The 22,686-nt window shown below is 36.8% G+C and overlaps 1 protein-coding gene across 5 annotated transcripts in view; it reads left to right on the top strand.

The window, feature by feature from the left end:
* The window catches only part of SOX6 (SRY (sex determining region Y)-box 6), a 551,939-nt gene that overhangs the window by 495,886 nt on the left and 33,367 nt on the right, over positions 1–22,686 (top strand). For all 5 annotated transcript variants that reach the window (XM_012654369.1, XM_012654370.1, XM_012654368.1 and 2 more), the window contains one exon: positions 10,491–10,599. In XM_012654369.1, coding sequence (XP_012509823.1) covers positions 10,491–10,599 — 109 coding nt within the window. The remainder of the gene's footprint in view (positions 1–10,490; positions 10,600–22,686) is intronic.

Consider the following 22,686-nt stretch of genomic DNA (forward strand, 5'->3'; position numbering starts at 1 on the left):
AAAGGCTCTTACGAGACATGATATATTTATATATCTCATAAATTAAAACAATTACATGGTGGCAATACCTTATATTTTCCCACTTTTTGTGTTTATGTTTCTGAGGGAAAGAAATCTTTGAATTTATCAGTTAGCCAGCTAAAATGGAAATAGAAGATATATTTTGGAGAAAATATTTATTCTTGATTTATATAGCTTTGATGTTTTCAACTTGAATAAACTGCACTTACATTTCTACAAACACTATTAAAAAGTACACATTGTAAATTAAATAGGTATCTGAAAATCAAGTACCTAGATTTTGAAATAACAGAATTCCCAAGATACCTTTTCGGACAAAGATATTTACTTAGCCAATCATTAATTTATTGTGACATTCTTTGTTCATACGATAAATGTTAGAATAACAATGTCTTATTGGTGGTTTAAGTGGGGCGAGAATACTCCAGTTTTTAAATCATGTGTTCAGTTTTAATAGGAGTTTGTGTAATTTTACAATGGAACTTTTGGTAAACTTTTTACTGAAACAAATGGTTAATCAGAGAATATTCAGAAACAAATCTGCATCATGCCTCTGTACGCAAATAAAAAGTTGAAACCACATATAAGTAGAAGTTGGGCTGCCACACAACTGGATTTGCTTAAATCTGAATGCTTTATAACTCTACTTGGGAGTTGCAAACTTATAAATAATCTTGCAATTGGTTAAAACCATATTAAAACCATATGAATGAGACAGAAAGCATTTGGTTAAAGGGGTTCGGTAAGCACTATAATCCTGATGAAATTAATTTAATTCAGTGGCTCCCAAGCTTAGAAGGGTCTTATATCTTCAGAGTTAATGCTACTGTATCATTTATCATCTGATGGTCAGTGACAAGAGTCTAAGTGTGTGTTATAAGAGATGTATGGGACGCTGTCCTTGCCAGGGGTGTGGAGACAGAACTTGCTTAGTTCGGTGTACTCTTCAAATCTTGAGGGAAACTTGTCATACATCATTTGAGAATGTTTTTGGAAGCTCCATAAAACATATCCACAAGAAGCTCTGCAGACATTGGTTCATTTGAGCAGGCATGTGCTACATGCTTCTTCTCTGCTTGCAGGGCACAGTCTTAGCTGGGGATAGAGAGGATCAGGAGAAACTTTCCCTTCCCCCAAAAGCTTATAGTCCAGTGGCATATATCAGCGTTCTGAGAATTGATCTAAACAGCTTATGTCAGTCTATTTATTTTATTTCTTGCCCCAAGTATGAATCTTCTGGTTTTGAAAACTTTTGCCAAGCCCTTCCTTCCCTTTAAATAACAACTTTCTCTTTTGAAGAATCATAAATAGATAGATAGATAGATAGGTAGGCTGTGAACAGATAGAACCACTTCTAGGTCCTAGTGGCAAAAGCTTCCGGAGAATTGTTTTTGAAGCCAGTAGGACTTCAGCTATACTTTGCTTCTTTATCATTTGATAATTTTTGGCCAGCAACAAGAAACTTTCATGGCACAAGAGGCAGAAGCTGCCATTGTGTTAGTTTTCTAGGGCTGCCATAACAAATACCATGGACTTGGTGGCCTAAACAACAGAAATTAATTTTCTAACAGTGCTGGAGGCTGGCAGTTCAATATCAAGGTATCAGCAGGTTTCATTTCTTCTGAAGCCTCTAACTTTGGCTTGTAGATGGACGCCTTCTTGCTCTGTCCTCACATGGTCTTTCCTCCGGGTGCATACATCCCTGGTGTCTCTTTTTGTGTCCAAATTTACTCGTCTTATAAGGATACCAGTCAGATTTTAACTTAATCACTGTTTTAAAGGCCCTATCTCCAAAGACAGTCACATTCTGTGGTAGTAGGGGTTAGGGCATCAACGTTTGAATTTTGGGGAGACACAGTTCAGCCCATAACAACCGTATTTGCTCAGTTTGGATATTTCCAAACTCTTGGGAAATTATTTCATTGGGATTACAATACCTAAGGATCCCCCTTAACCAAATGACTTACGTCTCTGTTCATGTGCTTTTACTGGGATTATCCTCCCTAGGAATGTTCTTGTTTCTCAGGAGGAATTAAACTGAAATTAATATGATTCAGTTGTGGCAGTTTATTCTATTACCCTTTCGTAAGAGATTGGCATTTTTAATTAATTCAAAGAATTAATTGCTAATGGTGGATTGTTAAGCAATGTCAGAAGATGTACAAGAAGGGTATTTTGGGGGGGTGGAAATTTCAGGGAAACTTCTCTTGCAGAGCCCTTTCAAATAATAATAATAATAAGGCAGATTTTCTGTATCACAGCACTAGGCCAATTTCAGTCTAGTGTTTAACTGATTTATATACCTTCCTTTGTATTTATCAGTCTTTTAATCATTTATATCTCACTGCTTTTTAAAAGGATCTGAAAATTAATTTTATTTTATTTAAAAGTAAAATGCGCATGAAAAAAGAGAGGGACATCATTTTACCAGGATTATCAGGATTTAGTAACTGCAGAGCCTAGTGTGTGTAACATCTTAAGGGGCACTTATGATATAAAGATAATAAGGTGTGGATACTGTACCTCAAGGAACAAGTTGAGAAGAGATATAAAAAGATATATAAATCAATAACTGTAATATATTTTTCTATAAACACATGGTATGGTGCTGGAACAAAAGAAGGGGTGATATTAATAGATTCTGCCTGGGGCTGGTAGAAGGAAGTCAACAAAGATTTTGTCCAGAAGAAATGCTTTAATTAGGCTTAGAAAGGATGAATTATGATGTCATCAGAAAGCAAAGGACATTCTAGAAAGAAAGAATGCTATATGGAAATACATAGTGTTTTGGAATATCAAAGCTTGTTCAGGAAACTCCAAGGAATTCCATTTTATTGGAATAGAGAGTATAAACTGGAATGAGTAAGACATGAAGCTGTTGAGGGAGCAGAAGCAAGATCATAAAAGGTCATACAAGCTCTACAGACACATGTGGCTCTTATTGTACAGGTGATGGGGAGATTTGAAGGCTTAAAAGTAGAGAGTAAAAATATCCATCTCCTATTGGTTGCTGGGGTTGAGGTATAATTCTAGTTCTGAGATGCTTAGCTACCAAGACAAAAGGAAAGCACCTTTGGTTACATGGTTCCATTGTTGATACTGGAGAAGGGACATTGGCCTTTGGATCAGGACACTGTCTTCATTAATGTTTAGCTTTGAAACATTTAGCAAATGCTTAATATCTTTAACAGAAGTAGATAGTTTATGAGTTGCTTTATTTTTTGCAAAGCACATATGTGATCTCTCATTTAATCATCACAGCCCTGCGGCATGACTATTTTCTGTTCCGTTTTACAAATGTGGGAACAGGCTCAGAGATCACATGGTAATTAAGTTGTAGAGTCATGATTCTAAATTCACCTCAGCATAAATGCCTATATAAGTTTTGGTTAAATGACTTAAATAAAATATTAAAAACTCATTTTGAGCCTCACCTTCTCTTATAAAATTGATAGCAATAGTAGTATTTTCCTTGTAGCATTAGTGTGAGGTTAAAAGAAATGCTCACTGGAAAGAGCTTTGCACATAGTAGATAATCGGTAAGTGGCAATCTTCCCTAGTTTACTTCAATAGCTGTATTTGTGCTATGGGGGAAAACATAGTCGGAAAACATTAGTTAGAACTTAAGTAATTCATGAGTCCTAGCACAATTTTGATATTAAATGTATATTAGAAGCTAGACAAATTAATAGTGTTAGCTGACAAAATATTATTTAACAATGAGATTCAATAATGAACCTCATTTTTCCCAGCCAAAGTCTTTATTATCATGATTACTTAGTCTAGAACCATCAAAATATTGCTATGAAAATAAATGCCAGTGTCTCTAAAATAATTCCCTCCAAAAATAATCACCTTTTAAAAAGTGTATGTGGCTACTTTCCAATGTAAAGCCTACATTTTTTGATCATCCATTAAATTACTATATGTATAATAAAGGATATAAAATAAAGGAAAATAAAATGATAGAGTTTGTTAAGTCAATAGAAAGGAAACCACATGTGTGGTTAAGTAATATTTCTTGAGAATCACATCATGGCAACAAGAAATATCCAGAGCAAGGAATTAGAGTAAGTTATCCAGAGTAAGACATAGAATGTCTCTCAATATTATACTTAGCATTGTCTTATTAATATTTTCAAAACAAAACCTTTTATTTTGAAATGTGTACTACTTTTTAGGACAAGCACTTACAGTAGGTAGTGTCTTCTTTTGCCAGTGTTTTGCAAAGACTTTGCAAAGATGGATGTATTAACCTGCAGAAATTCCAAGTTGAATTTAAAATCTCTTTTTCATATTAAGTTATTTAATCAACTTGCATTTTTCTATTGCCTTCTTCTAAAATTGCTTATTTCCCTCTTTTACAAAATATTTAAGGTGTTTTACTGAATTTCCTCATTTGGATCATTGCCCTTTTGGACACTCACTTGTGCAGTATGTTTTTTATTTATATAGGTAAATCAATTATGTGGCTTTGTATAAACCTGCAAGTATTTGGGGACACTAATACTAAAATATGTAGAAAAGGTCTAAGATGCAATCCTTGGCTTGAAAAATCTTTTGATGTTGTTGGAGGAGACTTGGGAGTGCACGTGAATCAAATGCCCAATGCTTTAACTTAGTGTATAACTAGGGTCAAATTATGTAGGGAAACTAAGAATTTTTGTGTATCACAGAGTAGATAGATCACAGAGGTTATAGAGTTCATGGAAAACTTAGGTTTTTCAATATGAATAGGACTTGGCTAAGAAGAGAAAGGAAGCATATGCTAGCAGCCATGAGGAAGGCATGATCATGGTATTTATTATTAGAAGATGAGTCACTGTCCACCTGAAGCAGAGCACATACGATGGGAAAATTGCAGGAAATCGAGTTTTAAAAGGCATGTGGGGAGCAATGTATGAAAGACCTTGAAAGCCATGTGGAGGAGTTTGGATGAAATGCAAAAGAAAATAGGAAGCCATGAAAGGGTTTGAATCAGAGACATGAAGTGGGACTCTGTGAGGAGTGTGAGTAGACAGATTGGGGAGGGCAGTGCCAAGGATCAGGCAGACCAGAATGAAGGCTAGAGCAGCGAGTTAGGTGTGCCGGCACGAAGGCGTGTGCTGGACTAGTTAGTGATGGCAGGAGGGCATCAAGAGAGGGACCAGGGCAAGAGGCTCTGTGGAAGAAAACTCAGCAAGCCTGGATGATTGACTGAACAGAGAGGTGCAAGAAAAGCAGTGGAACAAATAATATTAATATTGACCTGTTGGCACTGACATAAACACGGGAAAGGAAGGGAAGCTGAGTAAGGGGGAAGCTGCTTTTGCAGAGAAGTCTTTACTTTTAGTTTAGGAAAGAGTTTTCCTGAGTTGGAGATACACTAAAATATACAAGTAGAAATCAAATGTTCAAAAAAATTGAAGCTAGGAGGTGGGGTGAAAATGGCAAGACTTCATTTGGCTAGCACTCAATAACTTAGACATAGCTGAAACTTTGAGGATAGATTGTATCTCAGAATACTGCGATGGCCTTAGAGAATTTCTATTCATAACATATATATTTGTTATTTCTTTTGGAAGACTCTGCTTTAGGAATACACAAAATATATGACTGGTAGGGCTGCAGCATTAGCCTTCCTGGCAAAATTCCTTATCGTTACAAATATGAAAGATTTTAAAAAGTCTTTAATGTTTAAATATGTATTTTAGGATGTAACAGCAAAATTCTTATTTACTTAAAAAAGAATCATACCGGAATCGCCATGCAGGAGTTAGGCACTTCTAAATCCATGATTATATGAACATAGAATTTTCTATTTACTATCTTCTGTATATATAAATAGAATATTTGGCAATTAGTTAATAACACACATTTAGGTTAATCTAAGAGAGCCAGTGTAGAGAGTATCCTAATTATAATGTATTTTACATATGAAAATAACGTGAGATAATGATTTTTTACCCATTTTAACAACAGTATAGGTAATGACCCCTTAGTTGTATGTTCCATGGCTGCTATGAATGACCCCATATGCAGACATCCTTTAGAAACGAGCTTTTGAATAAAGGCTGGTAAAGTATCTCTCATTTAGACCGCTGGAATAAAATATATCACCTCATTGTCCAGATGTATTCATATACTTAAATGAAATGTATTTGTTTGAAAAGCAGCAAACAAAAAGCCTCTCTCAGCCTGTAGCATTTTCCGTTTCAGTTTGTAGAAAAGGGGACCATGTCGAAATAATTTGAGGCATCGCATAGCCTGGTCAGTCTTGGTAACCCAGAAGGGAGGGTGCCCAGCGCATCACTACATTTCACGTGTTGGTTTTCAGAAGATGGCTGCAATCAGTCATCTCGCATATGGTTTGAAAAAGGCTTGTCTCGCTGGCAAGCAAACTGTTATTTAAGTACACAATCCACTCTACTACTGAAACAGTTTTGCCAAACTTATCCAAGTATTCTCACATGCTTAAAGATGGTATAAATATCATTTATTGCTAGCAGTTTTCTTCAGACTATATGGAATGTCTTCCTGCTGCCTGATCTAAGTGTCCCAGTTTACATTATGGCCTTTACTGCCTCTGTTTGATGGAGTGATCAGTAAAAATTTAATGACACTATAAAATAATAAAAATGTCATTAATTTACCACGGATCTTGGATGCAGCGGTTGTAAAGTTACATTAATAAACAGAATATTTTTTACAACAAAAAGCATTGTTACGTGGGAACGTATAAATAACACACATAAATTTAAGAGCAATTTTACTGTTAGCACACACATTATTATGGAATAGCCAATAAGTGTATAAAACATAGTATATAAAATTTTATTAAAATATACTGTGCACATCAAAAATTCAGCTTTTATCTAAGTGCAAAGAAAAGCCATTATTGTGTGCTTACTGTTTCATTGCTGTTCTTTCCCCAGATCACAATTTTACATTTGTTGCCAGTAAGAGGGAGTTGATTTTTTTTCCTAGATGAAAACAAACCTCTGTTCTTTTAGTTACCCCACATCCATTCTTTCTCTCTCCACCCATGCAAAGACAAAATTGATCAATCTTGCCATGGTAGGGAGGGAAAAGTTGCTAATTTAATGCAAAGTTAAAAATAATGTCTGAGGAGTTGAATGGTTTGTTCAGTGACTCTGGAAATAAGGGATAATAATGCAGCAGTCTATCTGTCATCAGTGAGGCTGCCCTGTCATTGACTCTGATAATATGTGAAGATGATGGATGCTACCGTCTTGTGGCTTGTAACATTTAACATTCATCAGCTCTCACTAAAGGGGGCTTTATCATTTAAATATCTTTATTTAATATGCAACATCTACCTCATACATCATAATTTCAAAGCACTTAGAGAGCCAACAGTCCTACAACACAGCAGAGCTGACTTTAATTTTTTTCAATAACTTTTATGTTGCCTGCATGTTTGTGACTGACAATGCATAAGTAAGTGTCTGATCACATTGCTGCATGTAAAATGCACATTTCACTGTCAACATGAAGATTGGAGAATTTTCCTGGGGGGGTTGGGATTAAATTAGCATTGAGGTATTTTGCTTATATCTCCAACATATCTTACTCGGGAGCTACGTATATTGTGAGAGCTAGTTTAAGTGTGTGGGGAAATTTGGACTTAAGACCTGCCACTTCTGAGATGACTGTTGTGGAAGAAAAAAAAATATATATACATATGTGTGTGCATATATATATATATTTAAAAAAATAAAGAAAAAGAAGCAGAGAGAAATTGCCACCCCCCTGCAGTCTCTATTTGTTCCATGTAGGGGCATACTCATCGGCACTTAATGGCTAGAAGTTTAAGCTTCTTGGAACTAAAATATCTTTGTACTTCTCTCTGTGCCCACGTCCACATCCTGTATTTACTAGGCTCGTGTTCAACCTCACTGGTAAAATCTTTGCTTAGCTCAGCTGCCCAGACGTAACTTGTAGACATCAGACCCTCTTATCTTATGGTTATGTGGCTGGCAAATAAATATTCTGAGCTATTCTTTGAAGAAAAAAAGGAAATCTTCTGGGAGACTAGGTGGAAATTTATATGAAAGGGCATGGCTTTGCAGGGTCCTTCTTTAATCTCAAACACAAGTGCTAAATATTACCAAATTTGAAATGCAACTCACTGCCCAAAACAATTTCTATCATTGATTTATTTTCTTCCTATTTGACAAGTGTTTCATGGGATATTCTTCCTTGACTTCTACTCTGTCAAAATATTGATATTTTATAGGAAAAGTATCTCTGCAGAGGAGTTTTTTTTTTCCAATGAAGTCAGAAAAACGTATGACTTCAAAGATACTGTGAATGTGTTGTTGAATGTTCTGAATGTTTTTTGTTATTATTAAAAACAAGCTGATACTACCGAATTGTGAGTGCACTTCATTTTTTATAAAAGAAAAGATATTATCATCATGTAAGCTTTGTTGTCTTAGGATTTTACAAACCATGGCATATAATTTTCCCTCTTCTCCTTCCTTGTCAAAATATTGATATTCTTTCAGGAACTTTATTTTTTTTTTTTACTGAGAATATTTTCCAGTAAAATCAAAGAGAATGAATGACTAGAAAGATACTTGAAATATGCATATTGATAGGTAGCACGGTCTGTTGATTTTCAGAGAAAGTTGTTTTTCCCCCTATGAAAATACAGTTAAAGGTTGTTCTTCCAAGAAGATTGCAGGTGTCACATCAAACTCCTTTTGCATTTAACACAGGGAAAGCATTCACATGCAAATATTTGAAATGCGAAACAATGTGATAAAACAAAGGTTGAATATTTTGCTTTCCCGGGTACTACTCATCTTCACTTTAATTTTTTTTCTTTACATCATGACAACCAAAAGTGCTACTCAAAAATAGAAATTGGCTGATTAAAAGCAGCTGTCCTTTCCCCGACAATGTGTGAAACTCCCACACGGCTTGTGGTTGCTTTTTGTTGTGTCCTGCATCTGGGTTAATTTGCTCTTGTGAAGCAGTGTTTTCATATAAGAAGATATTAGGGAACCATACTTAATTTGGTTTTTATTTTCATTCTGTTTTTTATAAGTGTCATACTTCAGAGGTTTCCCCACATTCTGCTATTGAAACTAGTTTAGTATTACCCTGTAAGGGAAATTCATGATTATAATTTTTATTTGAAATCTTTCATACGAATGTTGTAGATTAAAGCTAGGTTTCTGCTGTGTTTTCTTGCAACATAGATTTCAACATATTCCGTGATGAAGGGGGAACTGGAAGACTTCCTGCACAATTTGACTGATGGGAATTAATTATAGAAATATAATGATATTCAAAAATAATCATATTAGAAAGCATAAATGTAGTGAGACTGTACAAATGAGGCACAGCCTCTATCAAGTAATTGTATGTTTGCTCTTTAAGAATATTTCCAAGTTTCTAAACATCTTACAGAAGAGAACACTCAGACTGTTTCCATCTAATGCCGAACATGCTCAGTACAGAACTAGGTCATTGAACAATAGACTGAACAGCAATCAGCACTCTACTGCTGCATAATGCATTAAGTATAACATGCAGAAACCATTCCCGGAGCTGGAAGCTGCTATTTCATGTCTGTAAATTCAAGCTGACATGACATTTAATATTGTTTCATAGTAATGAACAACAAGGTTTCATTCATTCATAAGCACAACACAAAGCCAAGTTTGAGTCTGGAGAGTAACAAGGAGGCAAGAGGGGGACATGCACTATGTTTCTGTAGACAAGAACACCATATTAATGATGGCCAGTGAGCCCTCTGCTACTGATCCAGCGAGCTGCAGAGGAAGCCTTCACTGTGATGCTTCAGACTCCTGCTCCTAGAAGAACGAGTGAACAAGCAAAATATCTTCGGGTTTCCCTCCTAAAATAGCAGGGGTATTTAACTTTCCTGGCTCAATGGCTAGTCCTCCTTTTTAGTTCCCAGGAAGTCACAGTTGAAACTCTGAGACAGAATAATAGCATTAATGCCATCATCTGGTCAGCCTGCTTTGAAATGTTTGTTTTTAAAATCCTGGTGCATAAAATTCTGATTTGTATTTCTCCGGGAATACCAATGTAAACTATGATCTCTAAATGGGAAAATTCCTCTCCCATTAAATTTAGCAGTATACTTTAATAGGAACGCTCTTTCAAGTTTTGTGTTTTTGGCTCAACCCTCTGTCGCATTCGTTTTAGATTACTGGAGCAGATCCAACAGAGAGAAGATGTGCAGAACAGCTCTGGCAGGTTCCCTGTCACAGGTTTTCTTTCCTTACAGGTACTATGGCCTAGATGCTGTCAGTGCTGTCAGTGCCACAAACAGGCTTTAGTGGAATCTTCCTGAAAGCTTTTCAGAGCCCAAGTTGGTCAGAAACGATGTTTGTAAATCAGAGTTTCACACATTAAGCAAGATAGAAACTGGAAGGGAAAAGCGACCGCTTTGGAAGCTACAATAAGCCTCTGATTATTCTTTCCTCTAGGAAAGAACGCGCTTTGAGAATTTGGGGTCCCAATTAACAGGAAAGTCAAGTGAAGATGGAAAGCTGGGCCCAGGTGTCATCGATCTTACGCGGCCAGAAGATGCGGAGGGTGAGTGGCTTTATCCTAGCTCTTTTCTGCTGCTCCGTGTGTTTCCAAAGGTATGTCTGATTTAGATGTAGGATCTTTATGGTCTTTCTTAGGAATCAACAGTTAGATTTCCTAGGCAAAGCAGGAAATATATTTTATATATATCTGTATCTATATATATGTATAATAGTAGAGGACTTTGAGAAGCGACTAGATCCTATATTACTGAACACATAGCAATCCAAGAACTTTAAGATTCCATCTTAAAGTTTTAAAATAAAAGGATCTTCCACATTCCAATGAATGACAGAATTCTGTGTTTCATCTGCCTCACTACATTCTTGTTAAAAAAGAAAAACATACAAAGGAGCATGTTTTCTTAATTTATTTTATTTTTAATTGACAAGTAATAATTGTATATGTTTATGGGGTACAAAGTGATTTGATTTGATACATGTATACATGTGGAATGATCAAATCAGAGTAATTAGCATATCCAAACCAAGTAATTCCCAGGTGCAATCAAACCATTTTGGGGACTGAATGATGGTTTGCAGCAGATTTAGCATAACTTAATAATGGCTTGGGGAAAGCCCAACCTGTGTCTACACACTACCCGTTACTAAAGTCTTAGAAGTCTGGGTGGCAAGACCAGCCTTACTCTCAGAGTGTTTACCCACAGCACTATCAATGTCTGTTCACGTCTCGTCCCTTTTTGTTTGTTTGTTTTAAATGCACAAGCAGCACATCAGCAGAAATTGCTCCCCAGAGTCTGGGTACAATTTATGAGTTAGGTCAGCACTTCAGTAGTAATGTTGCCTAGTTATTTACTGTGTCATCACAGAGTAGGGACTGGTTTTCCCGTTAGCTGTTCCTTTGGCAGAATATGTCTTACCAGTCAGGGAAGATTAATTTGTTCTCTTCAGAGTAACATGATACCTCACCCATCTTTCGTTCCAGCTAAAGTCTTTCTTGGGCTTAAGGGGAAGACTCTTACTAGTATCCCTTTTCCTGGCAGGATTTCTTCCAGGACCCTAATCCCTTGAAAACACATGAAGATACTTCACAGCAGCCTCTGAACTGGGCATGGCTCCTAGTGATAGCTTTGGGTATCCCAGGCAGTTCAGAAACCCCTGGAATGAGCACTAAGAGATGGGTAATGTCAGACATTAGGAAGTACTTGAGAAAGTTTCCAGAAGGCAGAGTTTTCATGCCATTAAGAAAGACTAACGTTTGATGATAGTACTGGGGACAAGGTGTTAAAGCAAATTCTGATTGGTATGTGCATTGGGGCAGGGGGAGGTGGAGAGGCAGGGAGGAGGGGAAGGGAAGGGAAAAGAAGGGAAGGCAGGAAGATGAGGAAGAGAAAGGGGGAAGAGTAGGAAAGGAGGAATAAAGAAGATTCAAAACCAGAAATATACTCGCCGTCCTCTTTGGAGAACATGTACCAAGAGCACATTCACATTTTCATAGGCACTCAGAAATGCAGGCTTTCCACTGGTAAGGGTTGAGTTCCTCTGCCTAGGGAGCCAGAGAGTCCAAATGATGCAACTTACACAGTTAACCATTTGACTGCAACACAGGAAATGTGGCTGACCTGAAAGTCTGTGTGGTCTGGCTCATCTTGGTTTTATTGGACACTTGTACAATAGAATACCTAAATCTCTGACCATATGTAATGAAATAATTTGTTTTTCATTACTTTGGAATATTTAGTCTATTCATTTGGCCACAGACTAGGAGTTAACAGAGTTCAATCACCTTACCCTTGCTCTCACAGACTTTTCTTAATTTGCCATTGACTCTTTTTCATTTGCTTTCATATATTTTCTTAACTGCATATTGGGTGTAAATATAGTCAGTTGCCTCTCAGTAATGCTATGATCTAGTTAATGATATTATCTGCTTGATAAGTTAAAAATCACGGTCAGAGTTATTAACTAGTATAAAAGGAAAAATTTAAAAACATAGCTGTAGAGAAACATATTATATAGAAATATCTTTAGAAATTTCATTCAATACCCAGATTGTATAGATTCAAAACAATTTTCCTGGTTACTTGGCTTTTTAGCAAACATTTTTCAAGCACTTATATGCCCGAGACCGTGTTAAGCTTTTTATACCCATTTTCTTATTTAATCCTTATACACATTGTAAAGAAGATACTGATTTTTTCCATTTTACAGGTGATAAAATTGAGACTGAGAGTAATTAAGTAACTTGCTATGAGCCACAGAGTTAGGAAGGAGAGAGCTGAGACTTGATCCCAAGCAGCCTGCCATACTGCATCCCCTGTATGTCAGATAAACATGTGGTCCCTTTGTTTTTCTGAACAAACTCCTTGCAACCTTCTTCAAAATGGCCCATTTCCTGTCCCCTAAATTTAGTAAGTCATGCCATACACCAGCTCTCATGTTACTGTGTCACACATAGTAGCAATGCCTGGTGAGTGTAATAGTAGGAGGGCTGTAGTGGCCCAGGAGCTTAAGGGGTATGTGAAAACCTCCCTTCAGAAGTTTGCCCAGAGTTGCCATTGAGACCTCATGTGCTTTTAGGGGACTATGAGTTCATGAATGGAGTCAAGTTACCTGTTCTAATAACTACAGAAGAGCAATGCCTTTGTGAGGACTGCTAGGATGGGTGGCAGCCTTCTGCTGACTTCAGTGTATTTCCTGGCTTCTGCTCAAGTGTGAGCTGATCGCAAAGCCTGCTGGAGTTATAGTTCATATTAAATTCAAAGTAGATAACAGGTACGCATAATACTTTCTCTACTTTGCTCCTTCATGTTTCTGTTAACAGCAACATTAAGAAGAAACTGAAGTATCAGAATAACTAAAAAAATTTATTTGCTCCTTCACTCAGTCTGTGGTTCCAAAAAGCAACCAACATTTCTTGAGTGCCTACAGTGTGCAAAACTGTGGGGGAAAAAAACAGAGTTGTCCCTGATCTCTTTGAGCTTATGGTCTATTGAGGAAAGGCAGAAGGTTAAAAAGGAAATGTATACATACATACATAATTGTCATGGAGAAAAGTGCTTAGAAGATCAGTACTTCTTTGTGCTCTACAGAGAATTCAGAGTGAGAGCTACTTGGGGAAGCTGAGGTGATAGGTGAATTCTGTGCCTCTAGCCCAGGATGTCCCCCGCAGTCCACATGTAATCACCTGCAGGTTTCTTCTGGCTTTGGATCAGCAATTTTAAGGGGCTGTGACCTCCCTCCACTTCTAGTCCATCCTCTTTGGGGGCGTCTGAAATGACTAAAGTAAGTCACCCCAGAAGACAAGGCCCTGTTCTAGCCAGGCATCCCAGAAAAACGTCTGTCAGTGGCGAAAACAACAATATCACTTAGTAAGCAACTTGTAGACCTGCTTCATAGCCCTGAGCCTGGAGGCAGCGAGGAAAAGGTCACCAAGAGGCAGCTGTGCATGTGTATTAACCACTCATCAAAATCAAATGACAAAACCATAGGCAAGGAAAACAGAAATTAAAAATATAAAAGGCAAATGCCTTCAAAATTTTATTTTTAAAGTCCAGCTGTTATTTGGCTTGAATGTGACAAGACAGCATTTCTTGTTCACCATGATATTTATAAAACTACAAATTCATTGGTGCTGGGGAGTTAGGAAACATGTTTAAGGTTTTGTTACACTTTGAAGCGGTTGAAGTCTTAACACGTATTGAGTATACAAAATTTGTTAGATCCTATGTAGGACATGTATGGGAGAGAGGACTTGATTAGTTGAGTCTGTCACCATGTAATTTAGAATGGTGAACAGCTGTTGAACTTTTTATGGACTTTTCATCTGGCATTTCCCCTCTTCTTGTTCTGCTTAGGCAAGAGTGCAATTCTTATCCCGACTCTCCTAATTTCAAGGTTATGTAGTAGAGTAGAAAAGGCTCTGGCCTGGTTATTGGGAGATTTGGATTAAAGTTCCTTTGCTAAATGACTGAAAACAAGTGTCTCTGGGCTTAAATTTCTTTATCTTTTAAAAGAGGCATGTTGGATTTGATTATCTCTAAGGTTCCTTCCAAATCCATGATTATTATCAGGATCTTCATAAAATACTGAATGTATTTCTTATAAGAAAGATGATCTATCCACAATAGGTTCCACTTAGTATTTGCAGAGAAATAAAAGAAGAGAGCAATTTCTTAGAAAATATATTTGTGCCACTTGCCGAATCGAGTTTTTATGTTCCTTGAGCTTTTCTTTTTATCAATGAGAAGATCTTTCCAGTAATATTTCCCAGGTGCTTTTACAGATGGGCTCCCTCCTTTTTCTCTTTGCTTTTCTTCTTTTCCTCAAGCAACAATAGCCATGTCGTGGCTTTTAAAAATATATTCTTTCCATCTTGTTTCTTTTTTCTCTTATACTTGAGGTTTCTAAATGGATACTTTTTTTTCTGTTTTGCAGTATGGTTTGGGTAAGAAAACATTCTTCTAACACCTTTTTAAATGTTCACATTCAATTACTGTGTCCCAGCTTCAGAGGGAGGCTGTACTTCATTTTAATTTTGGGAATAGTGAAATATGAACCTACCATTTAGGGATGAGCTCTGAAAGTGATTGTCTTTGGACTGTTGGACCCTGGATTAGAACTAGAATGATGTGCTGTCCTTCATCTATTAAAAACTTGCATTGATTTGAATGGAAATAGATATGTACACTAAGAATATCCCCTTTTATGACGGTTGCTCTCAGATTTTTTAGAAGCATTTTATAGATTCATACTGAATTTGTGAATTGGATCCCAGCTAGATGGCCTTACCCTTCTGCAAGCTTCTTTGTGTGTGTGTGTGTGTGTGTGTGTGTGTGTGTGTGTGTGTGTACCTCCAATTGCTTCTAAGTTTGTTTATGGACAAATAGCAGAGACTGCAATGGTTTTTCTTTTTCCTTTAAAATGCACCACTTAATATGAATGTCCTCTCTTAAAAATCCTGCTTATTTTTTGATCCATACTCTTGGAAATCTTTGAAGCTTTTCTCATTTCCCTTGCCCTCCCTGGATCCTTATTCCTGGTAGAAAAGGAAGATTGAATCTGTGATACGCGACTTGTTAAAGGAAGCAGAGGCAAACTGTATTGTAGCCTAATCTGAGGAGGGATTTAAATGCTATAACTGCTTTTACTTTGGAATGTAAAGGTCATTAGTTCAAACTTACCAGAATACAGTGCTTCACATTACAACACTAAGATTCTCAGATTTGGAATAAAGAAGAGAGGTCATCAAATCTATAATTCCAGCCAAGAAATCTCCTCTCATATCCCTGACAGTGGTCATTTCACTTCTGTTTAAATGCTTCTAATGGTCTAATGACAGAAAACTGACTACTTCTCGACAAGCTCATTCTAATTCACTTAGTTCTTTATGAAACAATTTATAGCCAACATTTGTCTCTATTTCCTTGTAACTTCCACCCATTGGTTCTAGTCTGACTTCTGGGCTCCAACAGAATAAAAATCATTTTTTCATATGACACCCCTTCAGATATTTGCTCAAGGACTAGAAGACTTAAATTCTAGTTCCATTTCATACAAGTCATTTCCTTCCCCTAAATTTTCTCGTCCGTAAGTGAGGAATTTGGTCTGGATGATTTGTAGTTGATAGTGTTTTCTTTTTAATTCTCTAATTTCACTGCCATATAATTTAAATCTTTAAGGCAACTAGAATGTAGTAAGTATCAATGCAATCTTCTAAATAAATGCAATTATTGTAGAAATGTGCCAGAGATGATATGCCTTTGCCCAAGAAGGGATCTAACTACTAGGACACATACCGGGAATAAAAGGTGAGGAATTATACAGATAAAAAGAAAAGACCCAGGTAAATCAGAGGTAGCATTAACCAGAGCTGTGCTGTGGGCATATGCGTCTGGCCTTCCACAGCTGCCTAAAATAGTGTATCCAGGCATCTGGGAGAAATGAATTGGCAAAGACATCTCTGTGGAACCAACAGGCTGGTACCTGAGGCCAGGACGGAGAGTAGGGGAGGCCCAAGACATGGTGAAGATGAGTAACAGCCACACAGGCTGGGAGATAAGCAGAGTTCATGAAGCCCTTGGCTCTGGACTAACTCTGTTGTATGAGTATCACAAAAATGTATTTTACTGTGGATATAAACAGTTTTAGAGGATCCTGTGCACCAGTTTATATCAGCACTATATATAAAGTGCAGCTCTCTTAAACAAGCAAATAAACTTCTCTTAAAGAAATATATTTGCTGTGTCTTAAAAGCTCCCAAATAACTTTTAATGTTGGTAGAAAACAATTTCCATTGAACCCTCCAAGTGATGGATAGTCCTGATGGGGCAAGAGAGTAAAATGTCAAGATTCTTGTATAACTCCATCCCCTAATACTCCATAAAAGGAACTCAACCTGCTTCTTATTGTTGCTTAAGCTAGAAAGCCCAATTAAAAACCCAGCCTCCCTTTAGTGAGGAGTCTATTCTTCCCAATAGCTGGTTTCTCACTGGGTGACAATGGCAGTGTGTATAACCATAATGAAAAATGATCTACTTTTCTGACTGATTATTCTGTACCCTTGGAAAGAAATGCCTGTCTGTGCCATTACCGAATCACACAGACGTACCCTCGGCCCTCCATATCCACAAGTACTACATCTATGGATTCAACCAACTGCAGATCAAAAATATTTACACACAAAAATGGACGGTTGCTTCTGTACTGAAATATATACGGACTTGTTTTCCTTGTCCCTATTTCCTAAACAATATAATGTAAAAACTATTTGCATAACATTTACATTTTATTAGATATTATAAGTAATCTAGAAATTATTTAAAGTGTATGAGAGGATGTGCATGGGATATATGCAAGTATTATGGCATTTTATATCAAGGACTTAATCATCTGCAGAGCTTGGTATCCACAGGGGGTCCTGGAACCAATCCCCTTCAGATAGTGAAGGACAACTGTGTTTCCCAACTTGCTACAGCAACTGAGCAACAATAGATTAATACCATCTGCCATGAAAATTAGACCCAAGACAAGAACAGCTAGCATATGTTCCCAGTGGCACTGCAAAATCAGTCCTTATCTGCCATGTTTGGACTGACTCTTTAGCTTTTGAGATGTGGACATTGCCTAGGTCCCTGTCCCAGAATCCTCCCTTGGTGCCTTTTCTATGTTTAGATCTGCTTAGATACACAAATACTTAACCATTGTGTTACAGTTGCCTATAGTATTCAGTATAGTATTGTGCTGTACAGGTTTATAGCCTAAGAGCAATAGGCTATACCATATAGCCTAGATGTGTGGTAGGCTGTACTATCTAGGTTTGTGTAAATACACTCTGTGATGTTTGCACAATGACAAAATCGTCTGATGCATTTCTCAGAACATAACCCCATCATTAAGCGACACAAGACTGTATTTGACTATCTTTTTTTTCTAGATCCTTGTCTCATTTTACTCTGCTTGTCTATCACTGTTTGCTTACACCCACTATCTGCTATTTTCATACTCTTTAGAGATGGTTCTCTGTAGACTGAATCTCCAATGCCAGGAACCAGGTCTTTCCAACCAGGATCTATCCCTATTCAGGGCCACCCAATCTTCAGTTTTACCCGCATGTTCAACCAAGGTATAATTTACTGATTATCTCTTATATACACAGTACTGTTATGGGCATGGAGAGAAAGATTTTTTTTAACCATAGACTACATTATATTCTTCAAGAGCTAGTAATATAATTCAGATTACAAAGTTAGCACACATAGAAAGCAAAGCAACTTAAAGTATTATGTGTTCAAGTACATCATTAAAGAAACAGAAAAGAAGTGCTATTTAGAGGAGGAAGCTGCAGTGCTTTGTGGACAACAATAGATGTCCTGATAGAAGTATGGCTGGAGATAAGCTTAGGTTTGGATAAGCAAAGAGAAGATGAAGAGCTTTCACTTGAGGGAACAATCCAAGCAGACACAGAGACATTAAGCATGTGGGCATTCACAAGAAAGCTCCAGGAGGGAAGAATCATCTTTTTCATCTTTGTGTTCTCCCTCAAGCCCAACACAAAGCCTTACATGTACTTGGACTCAATAAATATTTGTTGAATTGACTATGTTATAGAAATAACTGGATTCCATTTTGTGGAGGGCCTTGAATGCCAGGCTGAGGAATTTAGACTTTGTCCCCAAATAAACAGGAATTAATCTTTAATTTTTCAAGATTGACTTCAATTACAGAGGCTAGGAATAATGGAAATGCAACAGTTAGCTTGGTCTTGGAGATCTGTTAGTCTCTTTATTCTTCTGCTCTCTTTAATATCCTTTCAGAGGGATGTTCAACTGGGTGTCTTTCCATGTTACGACATGAGAAAGATGAGCAAGTGTTAGGTGGGTTTTCATTCAAATCGTATGAAAAATAACTCCTCCTCTCCTCCTGGATATATTACACATGTAAGTACGATTTTCACTTTGCCTGCTGTGACTGATTGATGTCTTTACAGATCACTCTTTGCGTCTCACTTAGAAGAGTGATTTTTAAAATTTTTTATTCAATGGATATTTACATCTTACACATGATGCCCCACTGTGTCAGGTCATGGTATGGAGGTGGGAGAGAGATTGTGTAAGAATGCATCACCATTTGCATTATACTATAAACTGTTACGTTTAGGAATAGGCTCTAAAAAGTAACTCTGAACTAAAACTTAATATCCCAAGTCTCAGCCCAGGAGAGAAGCATTTCATAAGCAATATATTCAGCCATTTAAAATTTATATTAAAAATACAAATTGAAGCTTGCCGGTTTATATATATATATATATATATTTTTTTTTTTTTTCTTTTACTTTCACGGCGGAGAAATCACTTCATGGTGATTCAATATAAGCTCACTGTTTTGTGGGATAGTTGATCCTACCTGTGGACAAAATGAAATAGGATAATAGCTGCTCCATGCTACAGAGTTACAGACCTCGTAGTAGGGAAGAAAGAAAAACAACTGTCAAACGTCCCTAAAACTTCCTTGCTCTCCATTCATTACAACTTCATAGTCAATAATTCTAATCCATTGTCATTCCAGTGTGTCCTTTATAAAAGACTGAGCTATAAATTTATAAGATAATGGTCTCTTCCTTTTTCCTGGCTCTGGCTGAGCAGTATGGTTTGGTTACTGTTCCCACATGAACTGGGGAGATGTGAGATAGTCTTTCTTGGTTGGCCTTTTGTCTATTTGTTGCATCTTAGTCTGTACCATAGAGAACATTTTGAAATATGTTTTTAGCTTTGAAATATATTTTTAGCTTGAAATATATTTTTAGTTTTTGGGCTCCATTAAGGAGTACATTGAACTCCCCAGTTAACTTGTGGGTTTATTTTATAACTACCTGAAGAATAGGACGTACAGTATAGAAAACATCTCCCAGATATGAGAGAAGTCTATAGAGGGAGCAAATAGGAGTTAAGCACCTGTTATGTTCTTGGCACTGGAATAAACATTCTAATCTATTACTTTTGTTGCCATTACTACTGCCACTATTTCTAAAGGGAACTACTGTTTAGTGAGTGGGTACTGGGTTCTAGTCACTGTGCTAGGAAATTTACATGTATTCCCATTTATTCCTTGTAAAGATGCTACAAAGAAAAAATTATTAATTGTCTTTTATAGGTAGATGCAACTACAGTTTACAAAAGGAAAATAATTTATCCAAAGTTACTTATCTGGGAAAGATCAAATCCACAATTCAAACCCAGATCTCTCTAACTACATAGCATCTGAGCCATACTGCCTCCCATTTTTCTCCAAGATGAGCGGACCAAATTGATTGCCTTTGTTAGCGGAAACTTTTTTATGGTTTTCATTAAAAAGCAGAAAACTTTAATTAAATACAGAGACTTCTGAAAGTCTTTTTTTTTAATTTTTCAAACCACAGAAATATTAGGCACTTTTCAAATACTTTCACCAATTTTCAGGGTGAAGAAGTATTGGTGGCTTATAAGATTAGATTGATTGCCAAAAATCCTTGAGCCATCTCCTTCTAATAACGTCTATTCCATAACCCTAACCTTAAAAAATTTAGTTTCTACTGCACCCATGATCTAAATCTCCCATTCTAATAGAAGACAGATTATCTAGAACAAATGAAGTAAAGAAGAGAGGCCAGTTAAATTAATTGTGTTAGGAGTTTTTAAAGCTCAGTCTGGATGCCATTGAAACAATTCAGCTGATCATTTTAGAAATTCATTTTGATGGTGAGTGTGAAGCTTTGGGGGTAGTTATATTTGAAGTCCCATTGTGATTTTCCCATATACTAACTATAAGACTTGGGCAATTAATTTCTAAACCTCAAAGTTTCCTCATGCGAAATGAGGAGTGTGGATTAGGTGATCTTCAATATCCCTCTCATGTTAGAGCTCTCTAATTCTACAAGCATGTTTTATCCATTTTATAATGATTCTGCCATTTAAGGAAGGGCCCATTGTATGTTTGAATACACACACACACACATATATATATATTTACACATACCATGTATTTACATACTCCATATATGTATATTTATATATATTATATATACACACACACACACACACACACACACACACACACACACACACACACACACACACCCCAAATGGCATTAGAATAGTTTTCAGATTTAATTTTCTCAAAAAGCTCAGACCTTCAGAATTGAATTATAGAACAAAAGGAAAAAAAAACAAAACAAAAACTCAGACTTGCCTTACCATCATTCTAAGGTTTTCCTGGAAATGAGGAGGCTGGGACCTCAGAATTGTGCTGTATGGCAAGTCAATAAAAGAAGTAAAATTAGAACCAATAATCTCTGTCTCAAATAACAACTATGGGTACATTTTTCCCATCAAAGTCATTCTTATTTTATAGAGGGCTCAAGCAAGGCAAGACACTTAGCAGAATATAAGAAAGAAAATGGGATTTATACAAGATCTGATTTCAAAACTTCCAAAGTACTAATGGAGCATGTGGATATATGAGTCTCATTCTAAAATTTTCACCGCTGAAGATGTCCACTGTTCTCTGCTATCTCAATAAGCATTTGAGTCTTTAGCTTATGCCAGCCCGTGTACTAGGCCCTGCGGATGCAGCTATGGATAAAATATAATACATTCCCTGCCCTTTTGGGGTGAAAAGTATAGAGAAGGTAGGCACATAAAACTGGTAATTTGTATAAAATATGGTAAATGTTAAGATGGAGGTAAGCATAGGGTACCACCTGTGGGAGCCTGGGATACTTAGTCTAACCTGGCAACCAGGTAAGACTTCCATGAAATAGATAATCCCTGAGATGAGTCTTCAATAATAAGTTATTACAAGATGGGCAGGTAATGCCAGGAAAAGTAAAACTCAGATTCCTAGCATGAAACAACACAGTGTGTAGAGAACTAGAAGTAGTTCAATGTTATAAAACAAAACTGTTTCACGTAGAGTAGCCAGAGATGGTACTGGAGCCACAGGTAGAGCACCAGGTCATAGAGAGCTGTGTATACTATAATTAAGGCGTTTGGACTTTATCTTGTGGGCATTAGGGAGCCATTGAAGAGTTTTAAATATAGGAGTGACCTAGTCAGAATTGCATTTGTGATGAATCAGTCCAGCTGAAATTAGAAAGAGATATTTAAGTGGATGTTAAAGGGCTCAAAACTGGGAGTAAGAATATCAGCCAGAAGGCTAGTTTTTATAATAGTTCAGCAGAGTCAGTGAGGGCTAAAGCAATCGATAAGGATTGAAATGAGAGGATGGATTTAGTAGTATCTTTATAATTAATTCTGAGATTTTCTTCATCTTGGTTTGTGTTTCTTAGTTTCATGGAGAATCTATGACAGGAGCTAGGGTCAAATGAAGCCAGAAGCTGCTGAGCAACAGGAATTATTTAGTCTACCAGCTTTTTCCCAGCCTCTTTCTTCTCCAAGAGCATCTTCTTGAACCTGAGCCTGATTCTCCCAAAAACTTAGGAAGCCAAAACTTGTTATTTTATTGTCTTCTTTCGTCTTCAGTAGTCTCTGGTTCAAACTTAAATGATGCTTTTTTGCCTGGGCTCAACAGCTTGCACGTCCTCCTCCTGTGTATACATACAGCAGATAGGTGAAAAGTGGAATATTTGACGCTCTGT

Source organism: Propithecus coquereli, unplaced genomic scaffold (assembly GCF_000956105.1).
Source record: "Propithecus coquereli isolate 6110/MARCELLA unplaced genomic scaffold, Pcoq_1.0 Scaffold44, whole genome shotgun sequence".
NCBI classification, from domain to species: Eukaryota; Metazoa; Chordata; class Mammalia; order Primates; family Indriidae; genus Propithecus; species Propithecus coquereli.